This window comes from Dermacentor albipictus, unplaced genomic scaffold (assembly GCF_038994185.2).
Source record: "Dermacentor albipictus isolate Rhodes 1998 colony unplaced genomic scaffold, USDA_Dalb.pri_finalv2 scaffold_12, whole genome shotgun sequence".
In the NCBI taxonomy this organism is placed as follows: domain Eukaryota; kingdom Metazoa; phylum Arthropoda; class Arachnida; order Ixodida; family Ixodidae; genus Dermacentor; species Dermacentor albipictus.
Window position 1 is genome coordinate 2,025,392 of NW_027225566.1, and position 26,206 is coordinate 2,051,597.

The 26,206-nt window shown below is 46.8% G+C and overlaps 1 protein-coding gene across 4 annotated transcripts in view; it reads left to right on the top strand.

Annotated features, from left to right (window-relative positions):
• Positions 1–25,149, top strand: part of LOC135921350 (serine/threonine-protein phosphatase 2B catalytic subunit 2-like) — a 198,771-nt gene extending 173,622 nt beyond the window's left edge. For all 4 annotated transcript variants that reach the window (XM_065455678.1, XM_065455679.1, XM_065455680.1 and 1 more), the window contains 2 exons: positions 10,077–10,174; positions 21,587–25,149. In XM_065455678.1, the coding sequence (XP_065311750.1) occupies positions 10,077–10,174; positions 21,587–21,753 (265 nt within the window). In that variant the 3' untranslated portion in view covers positions 21,754–25,149. The remainder of the gene's footprint in view (positions 1–10,076; positions 10,175–21,586) is intronic.
• The last annotated feature ends 1,057 nt before the right edge of the window (positions 25,150–26,206 follow it).

Consider the following 26,206-nt stretch of genomic DNA (forward strand, 5'->3'; position numbering starts at 1 on the left):
TTCGTTATCGCGTCGTGCTTGTGAGGGTTCTGCTGGCTCGCGAAACTTTCATTTGGAACAAGCAGCGAGAATGCCACGTCCATGTGATGTCGTGGGACGCCCTCGTTGCTTCCCCGCTCCGGAGAGCCGGTGTCGAGGCTGCCGTCGTAGTATGTAACGACGCCGGCAGCGCGAGCCCTCAGCAGCAGGTCGCGCTCGTCGGTGCTCAAATCGCTGAAGCTGAGCCCACCATTTCGAGCCAATCTGTCGGTGTCAGGGTCCATTGCGACGAGCGTCGAAGTTTGCGTCATAGAATGAAGTACCAGCTTATGGGCGTCTTGCGCTGGAGTTTGAGGTATAGTAGCGGCGCGTGGTGGTGGTGCGGGAAACGACATCTGGGTTGTGCCAGCTTGGGTCATATTGAGCCCTGAGTGTGGCGAAGCACGTTTCTAGGCCGAGTTTTGCGTCGATTCGCACTTTTTTATGCCCTGTTGCGAGTGCGAAAAGGCTCGTCACTTCTCACAGACCACGCCGACCACGCTGTGAGCTCGCCGCAGCCTATAGTTTAACGAAAACGAACTCTCCGTGTGCCATGGGACGTAATGCTGGGAGCAGAAGGAATCGGTGATGCCGATCCAGAGAGACCTAGACCAGCCTCGAAAAGGCGTCACCGTCATTACTTCTGCGTCGTGGGCTGCCATGAACAAGGCCTGAATTCCAACATCAGATTCTACCGTTTTCCTTCAAGGCCTCACAAAGTGGAGCGTCGGGCGCGCTGCATAGCTGCAGTTCGTCGCGCTGAGTAAGCGAAACTTCGTGCCATGCTGACTGCTTCGCCTGTCTTGAAGCTTGCTTGATTATCTGCGTTCGAAATTTTGGTCTTTTGCACCTACAGTACCGACAACAGACCGACATAGCAGCAGGCATGGCTGGTAATTCACGATTCGAGACCCGGCCACAGCGACAATTAACAATTCGACCGATGCGAAGTGGTGAAGTGTGTGTAAATGAGCACAAATGGTCGGACTCATTCGATGACAATTTACTACTCTACGAGCAGCACAGGTTAAGAGAGTTAAATGCGCTCATCCTTGATCTCAAGCCAGCACGTTGAGGCAGCGCAGCAAGGCAATATTGATTGCAGCACATCGATGTTCGAGCACTGTCATTAAAAGCTACATCAAGCGAGCAGCGCGATTCGCACGTACGTGCAAGCTCACATGCATTGCATCAGTTTAGCGGCATGCAGTCAACAAAGATTGCAGGACGCCCGCAGTTTGGCGGCATGTCGAAAGACCGCTGCCGCCGCGGCGCGTACGATCGTGCGCTCGAGCAGTTCATACATCACGGTGCGTACCGTTGTGTGCTCGAGCAGTTCTGTCCACATGATGTCTGCTTATCGCTGCTGTGGATTCATTTATAGCACGCATTTCCTCGCGTTTGTGCGCCTGAATCTAGCAGCTAGCATGCAAACCTTACCTGTAGTTCCACTTCGTACGTGACTCGCTTCACTTGCAATTGACACCGTGCTAAAACTTCGCCGCCTAATTCTTGAACGGCGTACACGTATTCGACACTGCATAATTTCTTGCCTTTACACAGCGTGCCACCCCTGAAAAAATCTTCGGCGCCCGATATACGCAGCAGGCCGTGCTACAACATAACATAACCCAAAGTGGCAGGTCCATATTGTAAACATGCTTTCCGAAGCAGACGAACAAGCTTGGTACGACCCATTTTAGGACAGAGGGCGCTTTTTAGCACCTTTCTCGCAGCGCCCCCTGGGCAATGCAAGAGCCCCATGGTCGCGTGTTTCTCCTTCTGCTAACCACCATACTCCCGCTTTCGCTCTGCCGTCGGCTCTGTCTTGGCTCTGTTTCTGGCCGAGCGTTTGCGTTTTGCGCAGAAAAGCCGTAGCGCCGTCTGCGGACGCCGTTCTACTCACCACTGGCGCAACGTCACTATGAGACCATGATGTCAGTACTCCTCGATCGGAGGGCGGGCGATTTGAACTGCGCTAGAGGTATGCGGACGCTTCAGAACGCATTTTCTCTTAAAATAAGGCTCTCCTTGGCACGAAACAAGCGTTTCGAGGTTTCTGTGGTGGTATTTCAACAGTCCACGTTGACTGAATAGTAACATGTAGTGTCCCTTTAACAGTTGAAGCCTGGCTCAATTGGCGATTGTGTAGGTCGAAGATGTCGTGGTAGGAAACCAAAAGGCGACACAGAGCTGCTGCTTGTTCAGGCAATAGGTCTGCAAGAATCATGGGACGCAACGTTGCATTAGGGCAAGTAGCATCCTATGGACATGGCGAAGAATCTGAGCAGACGTCTACTGAAAATGCCGCGACGTGGGCATCTATACCCACCCCGCACCTTCACCAAAATGTTATGTCAATGACGGATTAGTAACTGGAGACTGTTTACAATGTATACTTGCAAAGGATAGTTGCAGCGCTGGCCAGTTCAACCGACAACTCGGGAGCCAGAGAGTGTTTGTCGTCTTTGTCGAGGCACCCGCGTGCATCATCCACAAGAAACACTCAATATGCATGTATGAATATCTTCAGATCGGCTGTATGAATTAATTGAACTCAGCCAAGCGAAACCAGCCCAGTCGCCCGCACTGGGACGATGCTGTCATAAAAATGACGCGTAGCGGGGAGCGAATGCTTTCTCTGCCTCTCGATCCAACAAGTCACTGAAACTTGAGATTACGCACCCTCCAATACTGAACTTGTGGGAACTTGATCCCCCTCCCCTTCTTTCCCTTTGTTCGTGTGGGAAGGTGGCACTCGTGAAGCCACCATCTTGTCTCACTCTCGCACACTTTGAGTCACACCTAAAGCACAAAGTAACATAGGATTTATGGGAACATGATGCGACTCCACTTAGGCAGTCGCTCTTGTTGCGCCGCAGGTGATTTGAGAAGGCGTATTTGCAAGCAGCTGCTTGTAATTCAAACATTTGACCATCTGCATCCGCAGAAGTTTCCATTTATTTTCTCGGCATTCCTTTGTGGTGGAAGCGAAATTTTGCTACATTGAAATTGCATACAAACATACTTTGTTACATTGAGTATCTAAATACATGGTGTTCTATGGACAAGAGGTTGTGAAAAGTTATACATCGTTACATCGAGAATTTCGTTATATTGAAGTTCGTGTGTCAAAGTTTAATATATATGCTGGTAGATAAGTTAGACCTAGAACAAACGGGATGCTGTTTGGACACGTGCCTTAATAAGGAGCATGAAAATGTGCTAAATGGCCGGGTGCGTTCTGTGCGTTTGGCAGTGCGCTGCCACAAGTGTGGGTTTACTCAGAATTTGTGCGGGGACAAATTTTGTGTCGCAACCCAGATAAATTGATATGTGAAATAAGTGAACGGTATGTACCGTGAATTCTCATCAAGACGGAACTCTGTTAAGCTGAATTCTTGCATATAGCGAACAACATGGGAACACTTGTTTGGTTTTCCATAGACTCGATGCAAAAAAATATCTGCTTAAGACGAGAACCGCCTCTGACGTGCTCTTCGGTTAAGGCTAACATTCGGAGTGACGCTGCTGACCCTTCAGGCTAGGGCGCCTCGATGCACCCTGACTGGGGGCTGGCGCATCAAGGTGCCCTGCTGGAGGCTTGCAACGCACATCGCCTGTGGACAGAGTCAAAAACAAGAGGAGGAAACAAAAAGAGGCTGTGACATTGCACTTCATGAACGTGGGTGACGTGCAAGCATATGGGTGCTGTAGTGCATGCAAAGCTATTGGCCCTCGTTGTACCTAGACCGACCGCATCGCAGGTAATATTCAAGGCAGGGCTTGCATGGCCACACCATATGCAGCAGCCACTGGAGTAGAACACCCCCTTGTGAACGTTCGCTTACTAAATTCACAAGCATGGTGTCAGCATGCACAAGCAAACGTGAACACATCACACTCGATGACCGCAGACGCTCGCTGTCGGAACGCTGGCTAGAGGTATCACAGCAGCACCAGTGAGTGAAGTGACCTTCGTTCTGTCTATGGGCTTCAACACAAACTGAGCGGCGAGAACACAGTGCACGCAAAGCTACAAGCCATCGGCCCACTTAGACTGTGCCCCCAATGCAGATCCACATTCAGGATAAAGCCCACGTGACCGAAGTACAACTCCCCCCTCCCTCCCCTCCCCGGTGCCATGCATATGATGGAAGATTGCGCACTTGACCCCTTCTGCCTCCCTCCCTCTCCTCCTTTGCGCACACGAGATTTAGCTGTCATTTTCTGCTCACCATTGCACGCTTTCACTTGCGCACACAGCATGCGGCGCGCGAGGACGATGTTATCACGAGATGAACCTGGTACAGTCAAATCTCATTAATTCGAACTCTTAATTCGAACTTCCGGTTTATTCAAACTGACGCTGTGGTCCCGTCAAAGTTATGCTTGTTCCGATGGGCGAAAACACATGGTAATTTGCACATACCGCATTCCAGCAATGCTCTGAGCAGCGCACCAAATCACAGCACCTCTGACCAGCATTGCTCTGACCCCGCGATAGAGGAAAAGCTTAGAAGAGAGCTCTCAACGCCGCACATGAAGGAGAAAAAAAAGCAGTGGCGGAAATTTCAGCCTCTCTCAAGGTCGCCGTTTCTGCGTCGTGCCTTAATGCCCTGGTCACTCCAGCAGAAAAATGCGCACCGTGGGAGGTATCTGTCCTGGGCAGATTTTTCGCAACTCGCCGTGGCGGCAGGAGAGCTGTGGCGGCAAGTGAGCCATGAGCGGAGGAGACCAATGAACGTGGCCATGACTTTGTCATCTTGGTGAGACATGACTTGCGTTAAGAATGCAGGACAAAGAACATAAACGCAGCCCCGATCTCTCAGCAGACGAAAGAAAAAGCACATGAGCACACAGAGAGAATCAGTGACGGAGGTTCACTGTGGCTTCAGCAACTCTGCTGCTTCGGTGGCAGTCTTGGGTGGCAGTAAAGCCTAGCCCCATCCGTCAAGCTGCTGGGAAAGCAAATCTGCTTTCCTCCCGACCTTACTCGCAACTGCACTCCCATTGCCCTCCCTGTCGTCTCCCTCGTAACTCGCTCTCCTTCGACAATCTCCGCGTGCGGCCGCCTCTGTGCCAGCACCGCCAACCCCACCGGTGCGGCGCCAGCTTAGCTCACTCCCTGAAGTTCCGTTTTCTGCTGTTATAGGGGGGTGGGGGGGGAGCGTTGTTTGGCATGAGCAGTTTCCTGGTCCTCACTCACTGCGTGCTTGCTCGTCATGATATTTCACGACTTGCACCATTTGTGCATTGTGCTATGGTGCAGGTATACTAAAGAACAAGTCCTTTTAATTCGTACAGATTTTTGGGCCCCTTTGAATTGGAATTATCGAGATTCGACTGTACGTCAGTATCTCAAATGAAACCTGTAGCAACTGCCAGAGGAGGTCAACCCAGTGCACCTTTCTTTGCATACCTTCCTCCTCCACAACGCTTCGCCTCGTTTCTCTTTCCTGACTTCGCTGAATGTCACCTAGACTTTCCTCTAGGTTTACTTGCTTTGCCGCACACCCCTTCGTACTTTCACTAGCTCGGAGCCTGCACCAATAACCTTGGAGGTGGTAGATGCTTGCTTTAACTCCCTAGTGAAATGTTTCCAGCGGCATGAAGGCACAGGATTTTTACTCAGAATGCCAAAATAAATTTTGGTCTTCGTAAACTGAACAGGTCTTGAGCCATTGTCCAACTTATGTTCCTACTTGTCACTGAGGTAGTTCGCTCGTGTTTTATTGTGGTACAATAAGGAGAGAAAATATGCAAAGTAAAAAATAACATGACAGGAAAGAGTGCCACTTGCATCCAAGTTTGTTCAAAGCAGACTGTTCACCTTTTTAAAGAGTCCCTCACCAGGCCCTGCAGCAAACTTTGGTTATACGCTGGAAGTTGTTACGTGTCCTCTAGGGAACGTTCTGCCACCAAAATGTTCCAAATCGGCTCATTGATAGCCGAGATAAATATTACAGGAGGTGAGCGCCACCTCCAACATGGACGCTCTCTTCTCTTGACACTGTAACACGTCTAGCCTCCGTAAGCAAAATTCCTTCCCTGTGTTCTCCCATACCGGAGCTTGAGGATCGCGTGACGCATCGTCACGGGCCCCGCCTTCATTTTTTTTTTTCTCTTTGCTTTTTCTGCTGCGCGGTGCACTTCCGCTGACTGTATCGTGCGAGCTGCTGTGATTGTCTCGTTTTGCATTGCGCACGATTTTGCATGCTGTGCACGAGAACACCCAACTAGCGGTATAAGTCAGTGCTGCATGAATACTGAGGCAGACACAAGCGGATCACAGCGCATGATCCCGTGCTGGAACACAGTAGAAAAGGACATAATTTCGGTGTCTGCGCGCATGAGTGCACGACGTGGGAACAAGTAGACAGCATCTCTCTTGCTGCGGTGCGAAGTAAAACAAACATGCAGACATTCAGTTTGTGTGTTTCATTATTTCTCTAAGCTTTAATTTGTGTATTCATGCAACTTATTACACAAAGAAGACGTTTCCTTTAGTAATTCTCGAAGTCGCGTATGCGTCGCCCTCTGGGTTGGAGTGTGGCGGTTGCGACGAGAAGGGCAAACGGCATTCTCTTTCAAATTTCAGACCTTTCTGCGGTGCGTAGCGATGCACTACTTTACAGACACAATCATTATCGTGCATTGTATGCTCTGCGCTTGTCAGCTCAAAATGGCCAGACCTGGTGAAGTTTTGCTTTTGTGGTTTATGACAAATGCAACTTGTGTAGGTTTCCTATAACACTCATCAAGGTGACATTAGTTAGCAGGTCACACTTTAGCTTTTGGTTGATGTGCCAGGTCATGCTTAATCTGCCAGCGGGCCTGTTAGGTTGCACTGTACAAATACTCTTTATGAAGCCACGTAGTATACTTGGCCACAAGCTAAATGAATGAATGGCACCTTGTCTTGCAATACGAAGTAGTTAACAGTTTGGTTCTCCGGTTACATAAATGAGTTGAACAGCTTTCTTACAGGGCCCTGAACCACCCCTCGGGCTTGGGAAAAATAACATAGTTAGCGTGGCTTAGCACACTGCGGCTCGCTGAGAACAACCGTGTTTGGCTTACGTTTAGCATGTTGTAGGCACCAAAATCTGAAGTAGTGGCATCCATCCACGTTAACATCCAAAATTAAATTTGAACTACACCCTACAGTGACATTTAGGAGCGTTGTGTGCATACCCCGCACCACTGTAGCCTTCGCAGTGCGAGTCATTGACGAAGGAGTGTAAGCACCGCTAAGGCTGTGTTTGATTGCCAATAACTCCGCTTCTGCTGAACACAGTGAGGTACTTTTCGTGGCAAAATATTTATGAAATAGCCTATTTTGACTTCAAATGTATTTCTCCTCTTTGATAAAAAGTGGTTCAGGGCCCCTTTAACGTCTTCAAGAAAGGTTACTGAAGCATGTGCTCACATGACAAAACCCAGACAGGCATGTGCTGATGCACTTATTGAAAATAGTATTAACAAGTAAGGCATGTCAACAAAACGACATCCTTTGCTTGTACCAGCTGCTGCTTCACGAGAATGAACCACTGTCCAGTGAAAGGAATGATAATGCACACGCCTTCTCCTCTTTTAGTCTACAAATCTTCCATGTGATTTGAGCATTCCGCTTAAAGTGCAGGCATCCTCAAACAAAGGTTCCAATAGTGTTTTTGCTGTTTCATTGCCCCCTTCAGTGTGGGGAAGGGTGGTAGAAGGAACAGTTATCCGTGACTTGCTTTCCATTCTTCTGTTGTCTTTTACTTGATGTGCATGCACACTCGATAACAATATTTCTTATTTACTAAGTTTGCCTGTTTATTTCGTACTGTGGACTCGAGGGATTGTAAGGTTGGGCAAGGTGGGGAACACAAAAGAAAACACAGCAGTGGATGTGAGAGGGAACACCAAATTTTCTTCAGTAATTAATAGTCGTCTGTTACAAGGAAGCTTCATCTCAGGGGCTCCTATTTAAATACATGGCAAAGGAGAAATGGTTTTCTCTGCAACCACTGCACCAGATTTGATAAAGCTTGCTGCATTTAAAAGCAAAAGTTAAAATCTAGTAACTGTTGGGAGCGAATTTTCCATTTAGGCAATAGAACAAAGTCATGTAAAATATAGATTGTTATATCAAATTTGTCCACTTTGAATTCTCTAATGGATGCAGTTCGCAGAACTGTGATATCTGTTCTTAGTGCAGAGCTATGAATTTGTAAACTTCGTGCTTCTATTTTATTCAAACTTGCAAATTTTTGAAAATTCTTGTTAAAAAATTCAGGCCTTAAAGGGACACCAAAGGCAAATATTAAGTCAAGCTAGAGTGATAGTTTAGTGCTCCAGAATCTCTAAGGCACCAATATTATCATGAATAGAGCCTTAGTAAAAAAATTGAGGTAAATGCTGGACATGATTAGACTCCCCCAGGGCATTAAAGGACTTGCCTGATGACGAAAGCACTCCTCAGTTGAATTCTGTCACTAGTGCTCAACCACTCGTTGCAAAAAACATCCTTGTGTTGTATTATAAGATGAAATAAAATACTGGTTGTCCAGTTCTATTTCATTTTTAGAAAAAACTCGTAAATACTGTTGACAATGATTCAGGCAGTTGAAAGGTTTAGTTTTCGCTCGACTCCGCTCCACCCAAGCTTTTGCATTTCAGCAGTTAACGCGTTGTGTTGTCCCAGTTTTGCTGGCTTGTAAAATTCACACAAACTACATGTAGCAGCAAATTAAACTTACATGTGATGTCTTGGGATGCCTGAACAATCTGTGCCACTTGACCAAAAAGCAGCTGCAGTGGTCATTTCACCACTCCGTCCTGGCTCAGTACCGCAGTCTGCCGGGCGCCGTTTTACCCATTGACAGCAGCAAAGGGTGATGATGGCGTATGCAACATCACCACTCCCCCGGTTGGTGGCGAGAAATTTAAATTTCGGAAAAGGTATTCAGACCCTTCAGATGCAATTTCCTCATGAACTAAAAGTCTTTTCGTTGGCACGAAACAAGTGTTGCGAGGTTTCTGGAATGGTATTTAAACGGTCCACGTTGGCATAGTATTTGCCTTTAATGTCCCTTTAAATCGAAGTTCTGCTTCCAACAGTCTCGAGAATATAATTTTAGCCCTCAAGTGTAAGAAACTTCATTAAAATTGCCTCGGAGGTTATCTTGAAAAAACGTGTTTTTTTTTTTCATGTATTTGAACGGTTGGCATAGGAGTTGGGCCCGAGCTGAAGGTTCCTCTTCTCCCAAGCAGGAGATGCAAATGCTTTGCAACATACAAGCTGAATATTTCATTTTGTGAGGTACTTCTTTGTTCATCAATGATGCTCAATGGTTATAGCCTTTTGAGCGCAAATTTAGGTATTCCCATTTATGTACATGTAAAGGCACAATGTTGCCTGCTCTTGCAGGAAACCCGTTATAAGTATTCAAACACTCATAGCAGCCTAAATTGCATGGAATTTTGGAAACTAACCTTTCAATAATAGATATCAGCCAGTGTTTTTCTTTTTTTATAAAGCAGGAAAACTGTCAGTTTATCAGATGGAACATTGAGGCATTTAACCATGAGTGGACGACCGTGTGCCTCGGGGGAACTGACTGACTTGTCCAATTAATTTCGTGTCACTGTGTGTATATGCACTTCAACAGCATTAAGGTTTTGGTATTACAGGTGAATGCTCTTATAGCGAAGTACTTGGGACCTCTGAAATCATTCATGCTACAGGTAACTGTTGTAAAGGGTGCAAACCACACAGCTCACAATAGAACCAGGACAGAATTATTCCTCTGTTCTACAGGTCATTTCATTGTAGAGGTGCTCAACTGTACAAGTTTTATTGCTAAAGCACTTGAACTAGTACATGGGAAAGCTCGCTGGCTGCTCACCGGTCACATCAATTGCACCATGGTGGAGCTTCTGTTAATGAGAAATCACCATGATAAATCACCATCACTATTCATGAACTTGTAAACTTCATCCAGGATTGAGAGATGTGGTGGAATTTGTGGCATTAGTATTTGGTCTTTTTTATCTGTTTTGTGATGCAGGGAAGAAAGCGAAAGCGTTCTTCAGCTTAAAGGACTCACACCCACTGGGACTCTGCCGTTGGGAGCACTCTCTGGTGGCAAAACCTCTCTGCGCAATGGTGAGCACCATTGTGCCATGCACCTGTTTATTTGCATGAACAGCGTATGCTGTGATACCTTGACATGTTTACCACCAATAGAGTTTTAGAAAAGGGGCCCGAAAGAGCTTTGCGGGTGTTAGCGGTTGGGTACGCAGGAGTGAAGAGTTTTAGAATTGGGCTTTGCATTTGCGGATAGCGAACGTTTTGTGCTGACAGCGCCACTACGGCATCAAAGAAAAGCTATTATAAATAAATAAAATATACGATTTTATAATAAGAATACTATAGCTTTCGTGTAATTGCATTTAATAACAGTGTAGAGGTTATTCTATAAGCAGCAAACAATTTGTTGCACTTAGTTTTGAGTAACCAACTTTACGTGCCTTCACCAGCCAAGCTAAGCTGTGTTAGGCCTATGAGCCATAAAATGCACAGTCAAATTCGGAATCAGCGGCGTCTAATGAATCATTCTTCATAACATGTGCTAGTTGAGAGAAAGCGATAACTGCTGTCACTTTTAGCTTGTGAACTTCACGCGTTACCACGAATCGAACCCAGTTTGGCGCTACATTAGAGCCGTCGCTTCGATGGGTGCCGCCATGTTTGTTTTTCGCAAATCTTTTGGGGAAACTTTTGTGGCTCCCGCTAAATTGGTGAAACAGGCCCAACGCAAAACCCAAATGCAGTTTGCGTCTCGCACATGCACAGTGGCTTCGATGCTATTTCTTTGGGGCCCCAAAACGTTTAAGGCCCCGATTCTAAAACTCTGTAATGAATGCCAAATTCACGGTGTTCTCTTTCAGGCTAAACATATTTGCAATGCATTCGTATCTGTGATTGACTTCTATGTGTACAGTGTTTATTTATTTATTTATTTATTTATTCAAGTTTCCTTACAGGTTCCGTCAGGAACATTCAGTAAGGGGGGCGATTGAATCAAACACAAGTTTAACACAAGCAACACAGATAAAACAATACAATGTGGTTACATAGTACAAATAAATAGAAGAAAGGTTAACATGACACAAGTACACTATACTTACAAAAAGGTTATTGTTTGCAAAGGCGCGATAACGCAAGAATGTAAGATACACAAGGGGGAGACAGCCTGTTCAATGGGCAGGTAATAAGCGCACAACTCCTGGTACAATAAAAAAAAGAAACGAAAAAGAAAAATGGCGACAATGCACTCCCACGTAATCACAATGAAACATAGTTACAGTGTTTAAGTTGTATAAAGTTGATACACTTGGTTGTGGAACGATGCGTGATTGGTTACTGAAACGATTTCGTTGGGAAGATTCTATAATGTTATTGCTCTGGGCAATGTCTATGAGTTGAATGCTTGCGTGTGGCCGTAGATGCGTTTGAAAGAGTGAAGGTTGTTTAATCGATTGGACATGTGCATGGGGGATTCTAGGGGTAAACGCAAAAGATAAGCGCAGCTTATATACTTGTGTAGCAAACAAACAATAGCGACAGAACGATGGGCATCTAAGGATTCGAGAGTATTATCAGTTTTTATTTGAAATGAGAGTATTATCAGTTTTTATTAAAATGACAGTTTTAGCATGCTTCAGTGAGCAGCCTGACTTTCAGCTTTGACATGATGTCTCTGTCATCCAATACAAGCGGCTTTGCTTGCCATCGACTTTGGTAGCCTTGCCACTTCATTTTCTAAAATGAGTGCAGTTGTTTCTTCTTCATGCTTGGCATTGCCCTTTAAAGTAATCGTGCCACCAATAGATCTGCCCCTCTGCCAGTACTGGTACAGTAGACTTATGATAATTCGACTCCGGTTCATTCGATTTTCGGTTTATTCGATCCCGGACGAGGGTCCCAGCCAGTGCCCATGCATTTCTGTGGGCTCAAACTTTCGTTACTTCGATCCTCAAAATGGCCCTTGCCAGAATTCGAACTTGACCATCAGCACGCACACGCCTGACCCCTATGGTGGCCTAAATAGCAACCCCTTTAGTGCCAGAGTCCGTTTTCGTGGAGCTTAGGGAACAGTGAATGCAGTGATAATACATCAAAAATCTGCTGTTGAAAACGCCTATTGTCAGCTTGCCGTAGGAAGTTTTTCAATCAATAACTGTAGCTCACACTGTGCAATTACGGTATTTATGGTATTTACTCAATTCTAACATGTTCCTTTTTTATTTTTTCGAAGAAATTGGTTCACAAATTGCCTATGCAGTGCAATTGGACGCGAAACCAAAACTGCCTTCTCGGCGTTTGTATGCTTTACCGCATAACACTGATGTATTGCAGAAGCTGCCTTTAGGAAACCGGTCATCGTTGGACAACACATATGAGACCCTTGCCTTTTTAGAGCGCAGCTCTCAGGCACCCATTCCTCCGTTGAGCGTCGTTGAGTTCCTCCGTTGTGCTCAACCGTGAACGCATACATTCGCGGTTGAGCGTGAAGGTGTGCTTGCCACTGCTCATGCGTTCATTGTCATCCTCTACCGCAGCTGGCTCGTTGGCGCCCCTTGGCATAGCGGCACGAATGCGCTCGTGCCACTTGTGCATTCGTTGTCGTCGTCTTCCACAGGTGGCTCCGATGCCAGTCATCATGCCAGTGTTCCTGTACTGCCTCTCACGCTCATGCCACTGCTCATACCTTCGTCCTCATCTTTCCACAGCTGCCTCCGATGCCACTCGTCATGCTAGCGTTGCCATACTGCACCTCTCTGCTAAGGTGCTGATGGCACTGGCCCTCGGCCAGTTGGTGCAGTGATTTCGGTCTCAAATTCTCTGCCTCAACATATCGGGAAATGAAAACACGTATAAAGCTGTGCTCAAATTTCACATTAGGGAGTATTGTAATTTTCGGACATATTTTCTTGTTAAAAAATTGGCTGTGCGTCCAATTTCTACTTTGTTTATCAGCTTTGATGTCATTTCTGCATTAGTTTTCTACTTTGGTCACATCGAAAATTAGTCCGAGATTGATTTGGAGGCGTGTCAGAATCCGGCCAAGTACTGCCAAATCAGTGGTTTGTTTTCTACTGTCTACTGTAGTCAGGGAGTTCGAAATGTCAGATTTACCAGAAAACAAGTGATATCATTGCACAAATGGCCAAAAAGAAGTGTGCTGTAATCTCGAATGACCACATGTGGGAATACTTTCACATTCCTGTGTCTAGTGTCAGATGCAGGATCGTGTGCGAGCGACAGCATTCTTGGCACAGTGCCAAGCACGCTGTCTTACCACAGTGTCGGGAATACAGCCGTCCAGCAATACGCTTAGTACTAGTCACACAAAAGGTTGCAAAGTGATATTATCTTCGAAAGTTGTCGTCTGAGCCCAAGTTAGGCGACAAATTGCTGTGTGTGCATTCACCCATGTAGGCCTGCCTGAAACCTACCTGCCATAATGGCGTAGTGGCTTTGGCAATGCGAATCTAAGCCTGAGGATGTGGGAGCAAATCTCGGCCGTGGAAGCTACATTTTGATGGGGGTTAAATGCAAAAACGCCTACGTATTCTGCATTAGGACTAGGTGACCGTTAAAAGAAGCTCAGATGGTCATAATGAATCTGGAGTCCCTCACTACGGCGTTCCTCATAATCTTATCCTGGTACTGGCACACAAAACTCCAGAATTCATTTTTTTTTGCTTATGACCTGGTCAGTCCGTATCTCTACCATTGTCATGCTGTCACTACAAATTAACAAGAGTACAGTTAATGCATGCAGTGAACATTCATCCCCTAGCAACATAATAGAAGTCTACTGCACTTGCCAGGTGATCAGTTTTTTTTTTTTTTTTTTGCAAGTCGTACATTAAGGGCACAGTTCATGCCGCTTGAAAGAAGCTTGAAGATGTCACGGGGACTGATTGTTATTTAACACGTAAATAAACAAACGGTGGTCATGCAGAATTATTACAGGCAGAACTCGCAAGACAATGGCTTGCCATGCTTGGCTTGGCTTGTCGTGTGGTTTGGGCAGGGTCACTGCTGGATCAAGTGGGCTTTGCTAGTTTGTTTCGATGTGGTGCAGGCAACATGGCCAATAGGCATGCCATGGCAATGCCGGTGATATATCAAAGACAAAGTATCTCTATTTCTGCTAGACTTGAAAATCAAATTAGCACACAGCATACAGGTGGAGTCTGAATTGAATGGTGCACTGTAAAGTTGGAGTGTTCAAAATTTCAGCTGTCATTACGCATTGTCTGTGGTGCAGATGGGGGTATTGTGAAGCAGTCCGAATAATTGAGCATGTCTGAATTGCTAGTCAGCGACTGGATGTAATAAACATCATTTGTGAGTGAGATACTGGTGGCATTTATTAGAGCAGGCGCTACGTCTCAGGCATTTTAGATTTCCACTTGCAGTGAACTAAACACTATCCGGAGTGCTCACGTGGATGCCAGCCTCAAAGATTCTGGCATGTACAGGTGGGTCCACTGTTAAGGGTACACACGAGCGTATGGCTCATGCTCCGCTCAGCGCCATATAAGGTAAGTCACAAAAACCAAGCGCATGCTCGGGATGACACGGGCAGTGCATGCCGTGCATCGGCTGCTGCCTAACCCCCCTTTTGTTTTGCCTGCACATGGCGTGCGGCGCCTTGTGCTGGGTGAGCACACACCTTGAGCTGCGGTTGCGATGACTGCTTAAAGGAGAAAAGTTGCATTCGACTTGTAGGTCGTCTGGAAGCTAAGAGCGTAGAAATGATGGAGCTTTCAGAACGTTATTGGCAACATGAAGCCCCATTTTTCTGGTGGAAGCTTTGTGTTTGGATGTTATCACACAACAGATCTACAATTGCACGGCAGGGCAGCCGCGCGTGAGCAATGTGAAGGGGGGGTGGTTTGGTAGTGGATGATGTGCGGCATGCGCCGCCCTACATCATTTTGCGCACGTTTTGGCCGCTTACTGTACACGGCACTGCACGGAGCGTTAGCGACACACTCACGTTTTCCTTTTAACAGTGGACCTACCTGTACAAATAGGCTTTTCTGGTTGTTTGAATTATACTCCTAGTAGGTCATTCAGTGGTGCCATATGAGGTGTGGCTTGTGCATCACAGGAGAATACTTGAAAAAATATTTTTGCAGGTCCCACACACTGTGGGAATCGATGTAAGCGAAGCATTCTGTGCTGGTTGCCTTGATTGACAATAATTAGTGGGGATGTTGATCGTGGAAGCGTCATTTCTTCAACGTTTAGTCTAACACAAGAGTTCTGAGTTGATGTTAAACATTACCTTGTGTGCACTACTGCTGTGTGTCTGCGTAGTACACAGAAAACACAGGGAGAGGTGTTTAGTTTGCTTGAGGTGTTGTTTGCCATATTTCATAACCTCTGAGAGAGTTGAGCATTGTCGTTGCCTCACATTGCACATCGCATTGTGGCAGTATTAAGCTTGAATTGGATTATGGGGCTGTATGTGCCAAAACTGCAATCGTAATATGAGGCATGCCATAGTGGTAGACGCCGGATTAACTTTGACACTGATATTCTTTAATGTCTCCAAAAATCTAAGAGCCCGTGTGTTTTCTATTTCGCCCCCTGCTTAAATGCGGGGGCGAACTACCTCCCAAATGATTCCTTTAATAAACCCATGGCCCTCAGACCCCAGCAGCTGGGGAGCACCTGACCAAGGCGGCAGTCTGACCTGTAACACAGCAGAGGGGGCTAAAAATCTCTGGGTCCGGACAAGCCACCAGTGGAAACTGACCCTGTCAACCTTTAATTGCCGAACTCTGTCAAGTGAGGCTAGCTTAGCAGTTCCTCTTTGAGGAACTATCAGACACTGTTGGGGATATCATCGGCCTCAGTGAGATTAGAACTAGTGAGGCTTGTACATTGCTGAATAATGGCCGTGTCCTCTGTTATAGAGGTCTGCCTGATAAGAAGCATTTCGGGGTAGGATTCCTAATATGTAAAGATATAGCGGGCAACATTGACGAGTTCTACAGCATTAATAAGAGGGTAGCTGTAGTCATAATCAACCTAATACGAGGTATAGATTAAAGGTAGTACAAGCCTACGCTCCAACATCATGTCATGATGATGAGGAAGTAGATCAGTTTTATGAAGATGTTTAATCAGCAATGAGAAAAATGCAAACTCAGTGTACTGTAGTAATGGGCGACTTCAATGCAAAAGTGACGAGAAAGCAGGCTGGTGAACAAGCACTTGGCAACTACGGCATGGACTCTAGGAGCGCTAGAGGAGAGATGCTGGTAGAACTCGCAGAAAGGAATAAGCTTCGAATAAAGAGCGCCTTTTTCAGGAAGCGTAGCAACAGAAAGTGGGCTTGAAAAAGCCGTAATCTGAAACAAGGAATGAGATTGACTTCATACTTCCTGCTGATCCCGGCATAGTGCAGGACATAGAAGTGATAGGTAGGGTAAAGTGCAGTGATCATAGGTTAATGAGGGCTAGGATTCACCTCAATTCGAAGAGAGAGTAAAATTGGTCAGGAAGAAACAGGTCAACCTAGAGGCAGTAAGGGTAAAAGCAGATAAATTCAGGCTGGTACTTGCAAACAAATTTGCAGCCTTAGAGCAGAGATGAGTATTACATAGAGATAATGAATGAAATCCGAACTAGGCTGGCTTCAGAGGCAGCAATTGAAGTGGGAGGCCAGGCACCAAGGCAACCAGTAGGCAAGCTCTCCCAAGTAACAAAGAACCTAATAAAGAAACGATAAAGAATGAAAGTGTCCAACTTAAGGGATAAGTTAGAATTTGCAAAACTGTCGGAACTGATCCAGACAAAAATAAGTGATATTCCAAACTACAACGTGAGAAAGGCTGAAGAAGCCGTAAAAAATGGACGCAGTCTGAAATCGGTGAGAAAGAAACTTTGCATAAGACCAACCAAGATGTATGCACTGAAAGATAAGCAGGGTCATGTCATCAGCAATCTCAAGGTATAGTAAAAGCAGCGGAAGAATTCTATACTGATCTGTACAGTACCCAGAGAAGTCACGATACATCAATTAGAAACTATAATGAACAGGATACAGAAACTCCTCCTCTAACTAGCGATGAGGTCAGAAGGGCCTTGCAAGACGTGAAACGAGGAAGAGCGGCAGGAGAAGATGGAATAACAGTCAATTTAATCAAAGATGGAGGAGACATAATGCTTGGGAAACTGGCGGCTCTTTATATGAAGTGACTATCGACTGCAAGGGTCCCAGAAAACTGGAAGAATGCCAACATTATACTAATCCACAAAAAAGGAGACGTAAGGAATAGAAAAATTATAGGCCTATTAGCTTACTCACAGTATTATATAAAATATTCACCAAGATAATCTTCAATAGAACAAGTGCAACATTGGACTATAGTCAACCAAGGGATACTCTACCGTGGGTCACATCCATGTATATAAGTTACTGAGAAATCCATACAGTACAATAAGCCTCTCTATACGGCTTTCATAGATTACGAAAAACCATTTGATTCAGTAGAGATGCCAGCAGTCATAGAGGCATTGCATAATAAAGGGGCACAAGCCGCTTACGTAAATACCGTGGAAAATATCTACAGAGGTTTTAGAGCTACTGTAATTCTACACAAGAAAAGCAGGAAGATACCTATAAAGGAAGGGTCAGACAAGGAGACACAATCTCTCCAATGCTATTTACTGCGTGCTTGGAAGAGGTATTCAAGCTATTCAACTGGGAAGACTTAGGAGTAAACACTGACGGTGAATAGTGTGTTTTAGTTGAGCGTGTTTACAATCTGCTAAGCAGTGAAGCGGAGCGGAAGCGCGCATGCGCATGCGCCGTCCACTTAGCTGTAAGCGGGCTAGCGGAGCAAGGAACACGGTCCGCTCAGAAGCCGCCTGAGCAGAGCGGGCTGCGTAGCGCTTTGGCTAGCGTTGGCGTCAGAAAGGATTGGATTGGATGCAGAAAGCAAGCACACTGGCTATCACGTGGCGTTCCCAAAGACGGCACTTCATTTTCCATTGGATAAAATGGACCGGTAAAGCATTACAAGCGTACGCCTAGATACATCATGGAGAAATAAGTTGTATATATACATATATAAGTTTTACTGTCTAAAAGTGATCTATAGGTCTTTTATTTTCTTTTGCTACCTGGAATTTGCCCAGGGGGCGCTGCAACTACGAAAGGTCCGCTCCGCTACGCTAAACGTACAACTAAAACGTGAAAATCGCCCGCCGCTTCGCTGTGGCTTAGCGGGGCAGCCCGGAGCGGAGCGTACCGTAAAGACGCTGAACTAAAAAACTCTAATATCTCGGCAACCTTCAGTTTGACGATGACATTGTTCTATTCAGCAACAATGCAGATGAGTTGCAATAAATGATTGAGGACCTTAACAGAGAAAGTGTAAGAGTGGGGTTGAAGATTAATATGCAGAAGACAAAGATAATGATGAATAGCTGGGCAAGGGAACAAGAGTTCGAGATTGCCAGTCAGCCTCTAGAGTCTGTGAAGGAGTATGTTTACCTGGGTCAATTAATCACAGGGAACCCTGATCATTAGAAGGAAATTCATAGAAGAATAAAAATGGGTTGGATCGCATACGGAAGACATTGTCAGGTCCTGACTGGAAGCTTACCATTATCATTGAAAAGGAAGGTGAACAATCAGTGCATTTTACCAGTGCTCACATATGGGGCAGAGACTCGGAGACTGATAAAGAAGCTTGAGAACAAGTTAAGGACTGCACAAAGAGCGATGGAATGAAGATTGCTAGGCATAATGTTAAGAGACAGAAAGAGAGCGGTTTGGATCGGAGAGCAAACGGGCAGGTCATGTAAGATGATGATGAAGCAACATTTGCTGGGCCCAAAATAAATCGGTGGTGCACGCAGGCACCAGATGGGGTGGTTCCCTAGTTACGGGACCCATATGTTTCCAGCGGCTCCTGGCCCCTGTCCGTCAGTGCGAGCTGAATCTGTAGGGCGGTGCTGGATAACAAGGTCTCCCATCGCTCAAGGGGTTGGGGATTGGGGTTGTTGGTGGGAAGGAGAGGAGGGGGGGGGGGGTCTTGAGTTCTGTGCACTCTGCCAAGACGTGCGGCAGGGTGCCCTTTTCTCTTCTGCCAAAAGGACAGAACATATCGTATTCCGCAGGGTACATGCGGTTCATGAGTACGGGATGTGCAAGCGATCCCGCCTGCGCTCGACGCAGGATCGTCTGTTGCCTGGTGAGTTTGGGGTGCAGTTCTGGCAGTCTGCACCTTTCCTCTCGGTACATCCGGGTAATGTCTCGAAAGCTGGTAACCGGGTGCGGTAGCTCTTCCGGCTCAGGCTCAGCCCGGATTGACATTTCTCGGGCATGGTACCCGGCGATGGTGTTGCCTGCTACCTGCGAGTGAGCCGGGACCCACACGAGCTCTATGGCTCTTCCCGGAGGCTTGTGCTTGGCTAGAATGGCTCGGGCCGCGGAGGAGATTACCCCCCTGCGGAAGCTTCTGTAGGCTGTCTTTGAGTCGGTGACTACGGTGTCCACGCTCTGCTGTGCGAGTGTGTGGGCCACGGCCGCTTCTTCGGCAACTGCGGGGTCTGTTGTCTTCAGGGACGCGCTGACCATCAGCCTGTCTTTTGATGTAACCACCAGCGCTGCACGGTCACTGTTTTCGGAGCGAGGCGTCCGCATAGAGGACCCTGGGGTTCTCTTCCAGCTTCCGGGCTAGTGCTTTAGCTCGCGCGGTGCGCCTCTCGTCGTCCTTGCCTGGCGTCATGTTCCGGGGAAGGGGTTTTGTCTGAATGATCGTTTTACAGTCTTCCGTAAGGGCCGTCTTTATGGGTACTGGCTCGATTTGCCATCCTATTTTGCGTAGGACGGCTCGTCCGTGTTCCGTGTGACTGAGCCGGATTCTCTGATTTGAGAGGTGGGCTTTGATGAGCTCCTCCACCGTGTTGTGGGCACCCATGTCTAGCAGTTTTTGAGTGGACGAGTAAATAGGCATGCCCAGTGCTTGTTTCGTTGCCTTACGAAGCATCGTGTTTCGGGTGTCCCTATTGGACTTCACTATTCGACTTCGTCAGCTGGAGTATGTGCCGGTTAGATAGCTGTTGGACCATTAGGGTTACAGAATGGGTACCAAGAGGAGGGAAACGCAGTCGAGGACGGCAGAAGACTAGGTGGAGCGATGAAATCGGGAAATTCGTGGCTGCTAGTTGGAATCGGTTGGCGCAGGACAGGGGTAATTGGAGATCGCAGGGAGAGGCCTTCGTCCTGCAGTGGACATAAAACAGGCTGATGGTGATGAAATGCGGTTGCTGCAGTCGGAATCAAATCCATGAATTCTAGCAATGTCATACCCGCAAAGCTACAACGGCAGGCATAGAAGTGTTAATTTGACATGTGACCGCTTCCGTAGTGTCGCCTGCACCCTCTGGTGCGCTTTAATTAATGCAGTGCTGCTTTTGCATACCCTGCGTAATTTGTCTGCTTGACATATTTGCATGGTGTTTTTTCAGAAATAGCAGGAACCTACTATACCATACCTTGAACTTAAGCTTACCCAGTTTTCCCACAACAGCTGTCATATAGTTGCAGGGTTTCCTAGCCTTCTTAAGTCACCTCCCAGGGGACTTGTATGGGAACTGCGCCTATTCTCCCCCCTCCTCTCCACATTTCCATGTGCCATCTGTACTCTCACCTTAGTGGAAAGGAAAGTGCTGAAGTTTTTGCAAAGCTTTAATGGGGTGTCACGGATAATCACAGCTGTCAAGAGGCTACTGTGGTGACACACGGGAGCTCCAGGAGGGCATTGTGCACATCACATGTGGTGGGGTCCGAACGAGTTTCTCGCATTGCCTTTCCTCTCATACTCTGTTGTCATATATACACATGCTCTGAACCACCCCCCGACGCCGCGGTATGCCAGACAGCAGCAGCAGTGGGAAAGTCGAAGGAAGAGGCAAAGAAAGCTTCGCTTCAAAAAAAAAAAAACAGTCCAGGCCAAGTTCCCTTTATTAGACATGGGCCACATTTATTGGATCTTACCCGCCGCGGTGGCTTAGTGGCTGTGATGTTGTGCTGCTTAGCATGAAGTCACGGGATCAAATTCCAGCTGCCACAGCTACATTTCGATGGGGGCGAAATGCAAAAACAACCATGTCCCGTACATTGGGGGCACGTTAAAGATCCCCTGGTGATCAAAATTAATCCAGAGCCCCCCCCACTACGGTGTGCCTCATAATGAAATTGTGGTTTTGGCATGTAAAACCCCAGAATTCAATTAAATGAATTCAGTTATTTAATTTTTGCATTCTTTTAAATATATATAAGGCATAAAGATTGGGCATAATTACGCATGCCAGAAAAAGGCAATGAAATGTAATTGCACTGAATTTAGGTGCAGTCGGTAAAGATGTGAGCATGTTAACTTGCGGCACGCAAGCAGTGGTGAAGTTATTGTGTCTGTGCATTTGGTCCACAAATGGGAGCTTTGACCTAACTTTGATCCTCTTGGCCCACAGCACTGGCAGGCTTCTCACCGCACCACAAGATCACCAGCTTCGAGGAGGCCAAAGGTCTGGACAAGATCAACGAGCGTATGCCACCCCGCAAGGATGCGCCGCTGCCGCACGGGGGGCCCTCATCACCGCAGGAGGAGCATGGTGGCAGCAACTCGGCCGGCTCCTGAAGGGGGTCTCGCCCCCCTCCCACTGCTCTCCTTCCCTCCTGCACCCTCCTCCTCCTGTCTGCCCAGTTCCTCTCTCGTCATCCTCGGTTTCCTCCTTCCTTGTTAAGTGCCTGGCTCAACTGCCTCCTCCCACTTGCCATCTCTTCATCCCTTGTTGTGCGCTGACCATGCCACGGCGCAGTGTGTGTGCTGCATGTGCGACGAGGAGACTGCTTTCCATGCGTGGCTTTCTCTTTCTCCCCATGGGCAGCTCGCCACTGCTCCACTCTTGCCATTCTTTTCTCTTTTGACATATGCACACCCCTCCTCCCACGTCTTCTCTCAGTGTGCAGTGCACCACTTTTTTTTTTATTCTGCGTCACTCTGTTTCTGTGCCCACCATTGGGCGATTTTTATTTCCTGCTAAGTTATTATAAGTTGGTGAGTGATAGTGGGCAGTTGTGAACTCTTTTTTTTTCCCCCCTATTGTGCCGGTTTTTTTTGCCTTTTTGGGAGTGCAGGTTCAGAGTGCCCTCACGATGCTCCGCAAAGCAGTGATGTGTGTGTGTCTGGCTGTGGGGGCTCTTCACTGTTCACCCTTTGTTGTTGCTGTTGTTCTGGTCACCTTTTCAGCTAGTGTATTTCGTGCCCGGTCGAGCAGCGTCACATGGGCAGCGCACGCACGCATATAGAATGCCGAAACACTGTGCTGCTGCACTGCACCACCCCATTTGTGTCATACTTTTTTTTATATATATACACACACACACACAGCTTGGTTCCTCCATTTTTTTTTTTTTTTTCGCTTTCTGTGTACAGCAATGGGCCTGTTTTAGTGCTGCTTCCCGCTCCCTTCCTCCTTGCTGTGACTGCCCTCGTGTTCAACTTCTTGCAAATTGTGTGCGTGTGTGTGTGTTCACTGGAAGATGATACAGAACGTCGCTGCCAATTGTGACAGGGGGGATACTAATTGAAGAGGGTGGGGGCTCACTTGTTCCTGTGAGGTGATGTCTTAGGAGGAGAGCAGCTCTCGCTATATTGCGCATGCGTGCCCCCCTTCCATGCACCACCGCTGTCAGCAGCTGTATTGACTGCTGCCACTGAGGAAGGGATGGTAGGTTTACCAGCCAGGTTGGGGCATGTCTGTGGGCCAGCCGTGCATGCACCGTGTGCAGCGTGGTGCGGCAGTCATCGATGGGGGCGTGGGGAGATGGGTGCGCGCACCTAGCGAGACCCGAGGGTAACTCTATACATACACGAGTGTACATAAGAGGGGAAAAAAAAAAAAACGGGCCTGACACAGGAGTCACTTGGGCTGCGATGCAATTTTCACATCGGGAAATTGCCGTGCAATGTCTCTCTTGCTTTACTCAATTGTTTTCTTCCTTGTCATCTGGCCATGCCCTCTTTTCCCCCCCTTTCGTGCCCTGTATATGTGTCCATATATATGTATGTATACATATATAAATATATATATATTGGTGTCTATATATATATATATGAATATGTGTATATGTATGTATGTACAGAAAGTCTCCACCACCTGGGAAACTTTTTTTTCTCATGCGCGTCCATTCCCGATGGCTGGTGGCAATTGGTCAGAGAACTAATATATATATATAATACATATAATATTCATATACATATTATACATACTGCACATGCAAATGCTTCTTTTAATTTTCTTCCTCTCCCTTTGTCTCCCTCTTTCCTGCTCTGAGAAGTCGCCTGTTTCTGTTTCATGATGCGGCTTATTGTTTGGTCCTCTTTATATTTTGTCCACTGTTGCTAACCTCTCTCTCTTCTTGCTGTCCTTCTTAAACATCGGAGGGCCAAAATGAAATGGCGTGGAACTCTTCCCTGGTACATCGTGCCATTTATCTACTTCAGCCTCCCCTGCCTCTCCCCTCCACTGATGCTGCCGTGGAAAGCCACCTGCTGCCAAACCTGCCAAGCAATGCATGTGTGTTGAGGGAACTCGTGCGATGCCACACATCCATGTTCCAGCTTATCTCTGACTGGGACTGTTCCAAATCGGAACATGTCAGCATTGAGCTGTATCTTGTCAAATAGGTAAACTCGAAGGTTGAGAACCAAGGAAGTTGTGTGGGAAGATCATACATGTGACAGCACGCAGACAGAATGTGCCCAAGTACTGTCTGAGTGGTGCTCACTCGGATGAAAGTTCAAGGTGGGACCCTGTTGGGGCATCTGATTTTTTTCTTTTTAAGTGTTTTCATGGAAATAACTGTTTCTGCACATTAAGGTCTAAATGTACAGCCGTACTCCATGCTGAACTCTTGCCCAGCAAATATTATCGAGGCTTGTTTCAGTTTTGGTGGTTTTGGAAGCGCAAGACAATGTTTTGTGGCAGGCAGAATTTGTTGTGCTGCCTTGCTTGATCTAGTCTTTCTGTAATGGTTTATGGTCTTGTAGCTCCGTTAAGTCCGAAACTGGGCAAGGACTGGAGAAGTAGCAGACAATGCCAATCAGGCATTTGTGCTCTACCTCTGCTTGTCTAACCCGAGTTACAAGAACATTGCACATCTGCTAGTTTCCAATGCAGGAAAAAGAATATCGTGTTTGAAGGTTATGTATATTTGCTTAGGTAGGGGGGGCTGTGCAGTGACTTCTGCCTTTTTTGACCGTCTCGCAGCGACTGGCTGTTCACCTTGGTATTGGCAAATGGCCAAGTACAGTTGTCACATCGTAAGTCAAGTGGGGTAGTCTCACAAGTCAGGATTCACAGTGTTTTGTGTGGGTGACTGGGCCTTTGCTTTTATCATGCTACATTGGACTTGCTCAAGGCCATATGCACACTCCTGCCTGCACGGGCCTAATTGAATGGTTGCAAGAGTTTTGAATATTTTGTTTAATGAAACGGTGGCAGAGACCTCGCAGGCTACACACAAGAGTTTTCGCTCAAACTTCACGTAATGTAAAAGTAGGCAAGGTCTGGTGCATCTCGTAATGCTGCTGTGGCAGTGAAGCACTCGGTGTGCATGTCCTTGTACGGACTACAGCGTTACCAGCTGTGTTTCCAAGGCTGTCAGCAAGCTAAGCTGCAGTGGCCGCTCCTTAGCCCGAGTCTCAAGTGGAGGGGTGTGGCATGGATTAAAATGTTTTGCTCTACGCATTTTGAAAAATACGCACATTCATGTTTAAACGAAAAATCTTTCTTCTTGATATTTCCAAAAGCTCTCTCGCTCTCTGGCGAACTGTCTTATCGAATTCCCTCAGGAGCGATGGCCTCATTGTTTTCAGCAGCGCGGAAGACAGAGGCACGCTTATGTGGGCGTGTAATAACCCATCTGTTGTGCAATAGTTGTACACACACACACAAACAAGAAAATTGTATCTGTTGTAAAAAAAAATGATTGATTTATGTTGAATAAAAATGAACTATGAACTTCACAATTGGTTCTTCCTCTGATTTGTGCTAAAAAATACAGCATGCAAGAGAGACAAACACGAGCTTCTCACATGTGTTGGTTGCTTTTAGCGCTAACTTTTGTGGGCAGTTATGAAAGCGAATGTAAGCCGTGCAGTTCAACCTCCCATGTCTCGTTTTCTTTTTCTTCTTTTTTTATGCGTGTGAATTGATATTGCCATGAATTCATCGGAACACTTTGTTTGAGAGCCTTTGGACCCAACTAAAAAATTTCGCTACCGTAAATCTTTTGAGTGCTCGCTGTGGTCTTACAAATGAAACGCATCGCACACTGACCCTGCGCGTAACAGTCTAGCCGAAGTGGGGCTCTGTTCAGGAGATTCCGCCATTTGGTTCCAGGCGTGACGTAGGCGCGAAGCGTACAAAATGGCGCTGATGGTTTCGTTTTGCTTTCGTTACGTCACGCAAACTTCGTGCCTGAGAAACAAATGAAGGCATTGAACCTGACATTGTTCGTAAAGCAAAACAGCTTCCCTCCGCGGTAAAAATAAAGCAGCTAGCTGAAAGCGCACGTTTACTCCATCAAAAACGCTTCTCGCTTCCGTCGTCTGCTGCGTCCAAGCCGTTGTCCGATTCATAGGCTAGGATGCGTGTCACCGGGAGAGGGAATGAGTCGTCGTATGTCTGCGCCAACACGCTTGTTTTCCACCTTGAGAAAATACATGACCTACCAGTGGTAATGAGCGCACCTTCTAGGCCGCGTTATTCTATCGTGAAGCGTGACAGACCGACTCGGCTGGCTGCAGAAATGGCCGAATATCGGCGATAGCGTTTGCGCGACGTAAGCGCCGGCGCTGCCATCTCTTGTTGACTTCGCTGGTTACCGAACCGCGCTAGGATACCGTATATACTCGTGTAAGGGCCGCACTTTTTCTTCGAAAATTTTGCTAGGTGCGGCCCTTACACGAATCAGGCCGATTTAGTACAGGCAGTACAGGCCAAAGGTCTGTACTGTTTATGCAACAGTAGCAGAGTGCAAGAGTCACAAATGACATGCCAGAAATGTTTTTATTCGGATTCCAT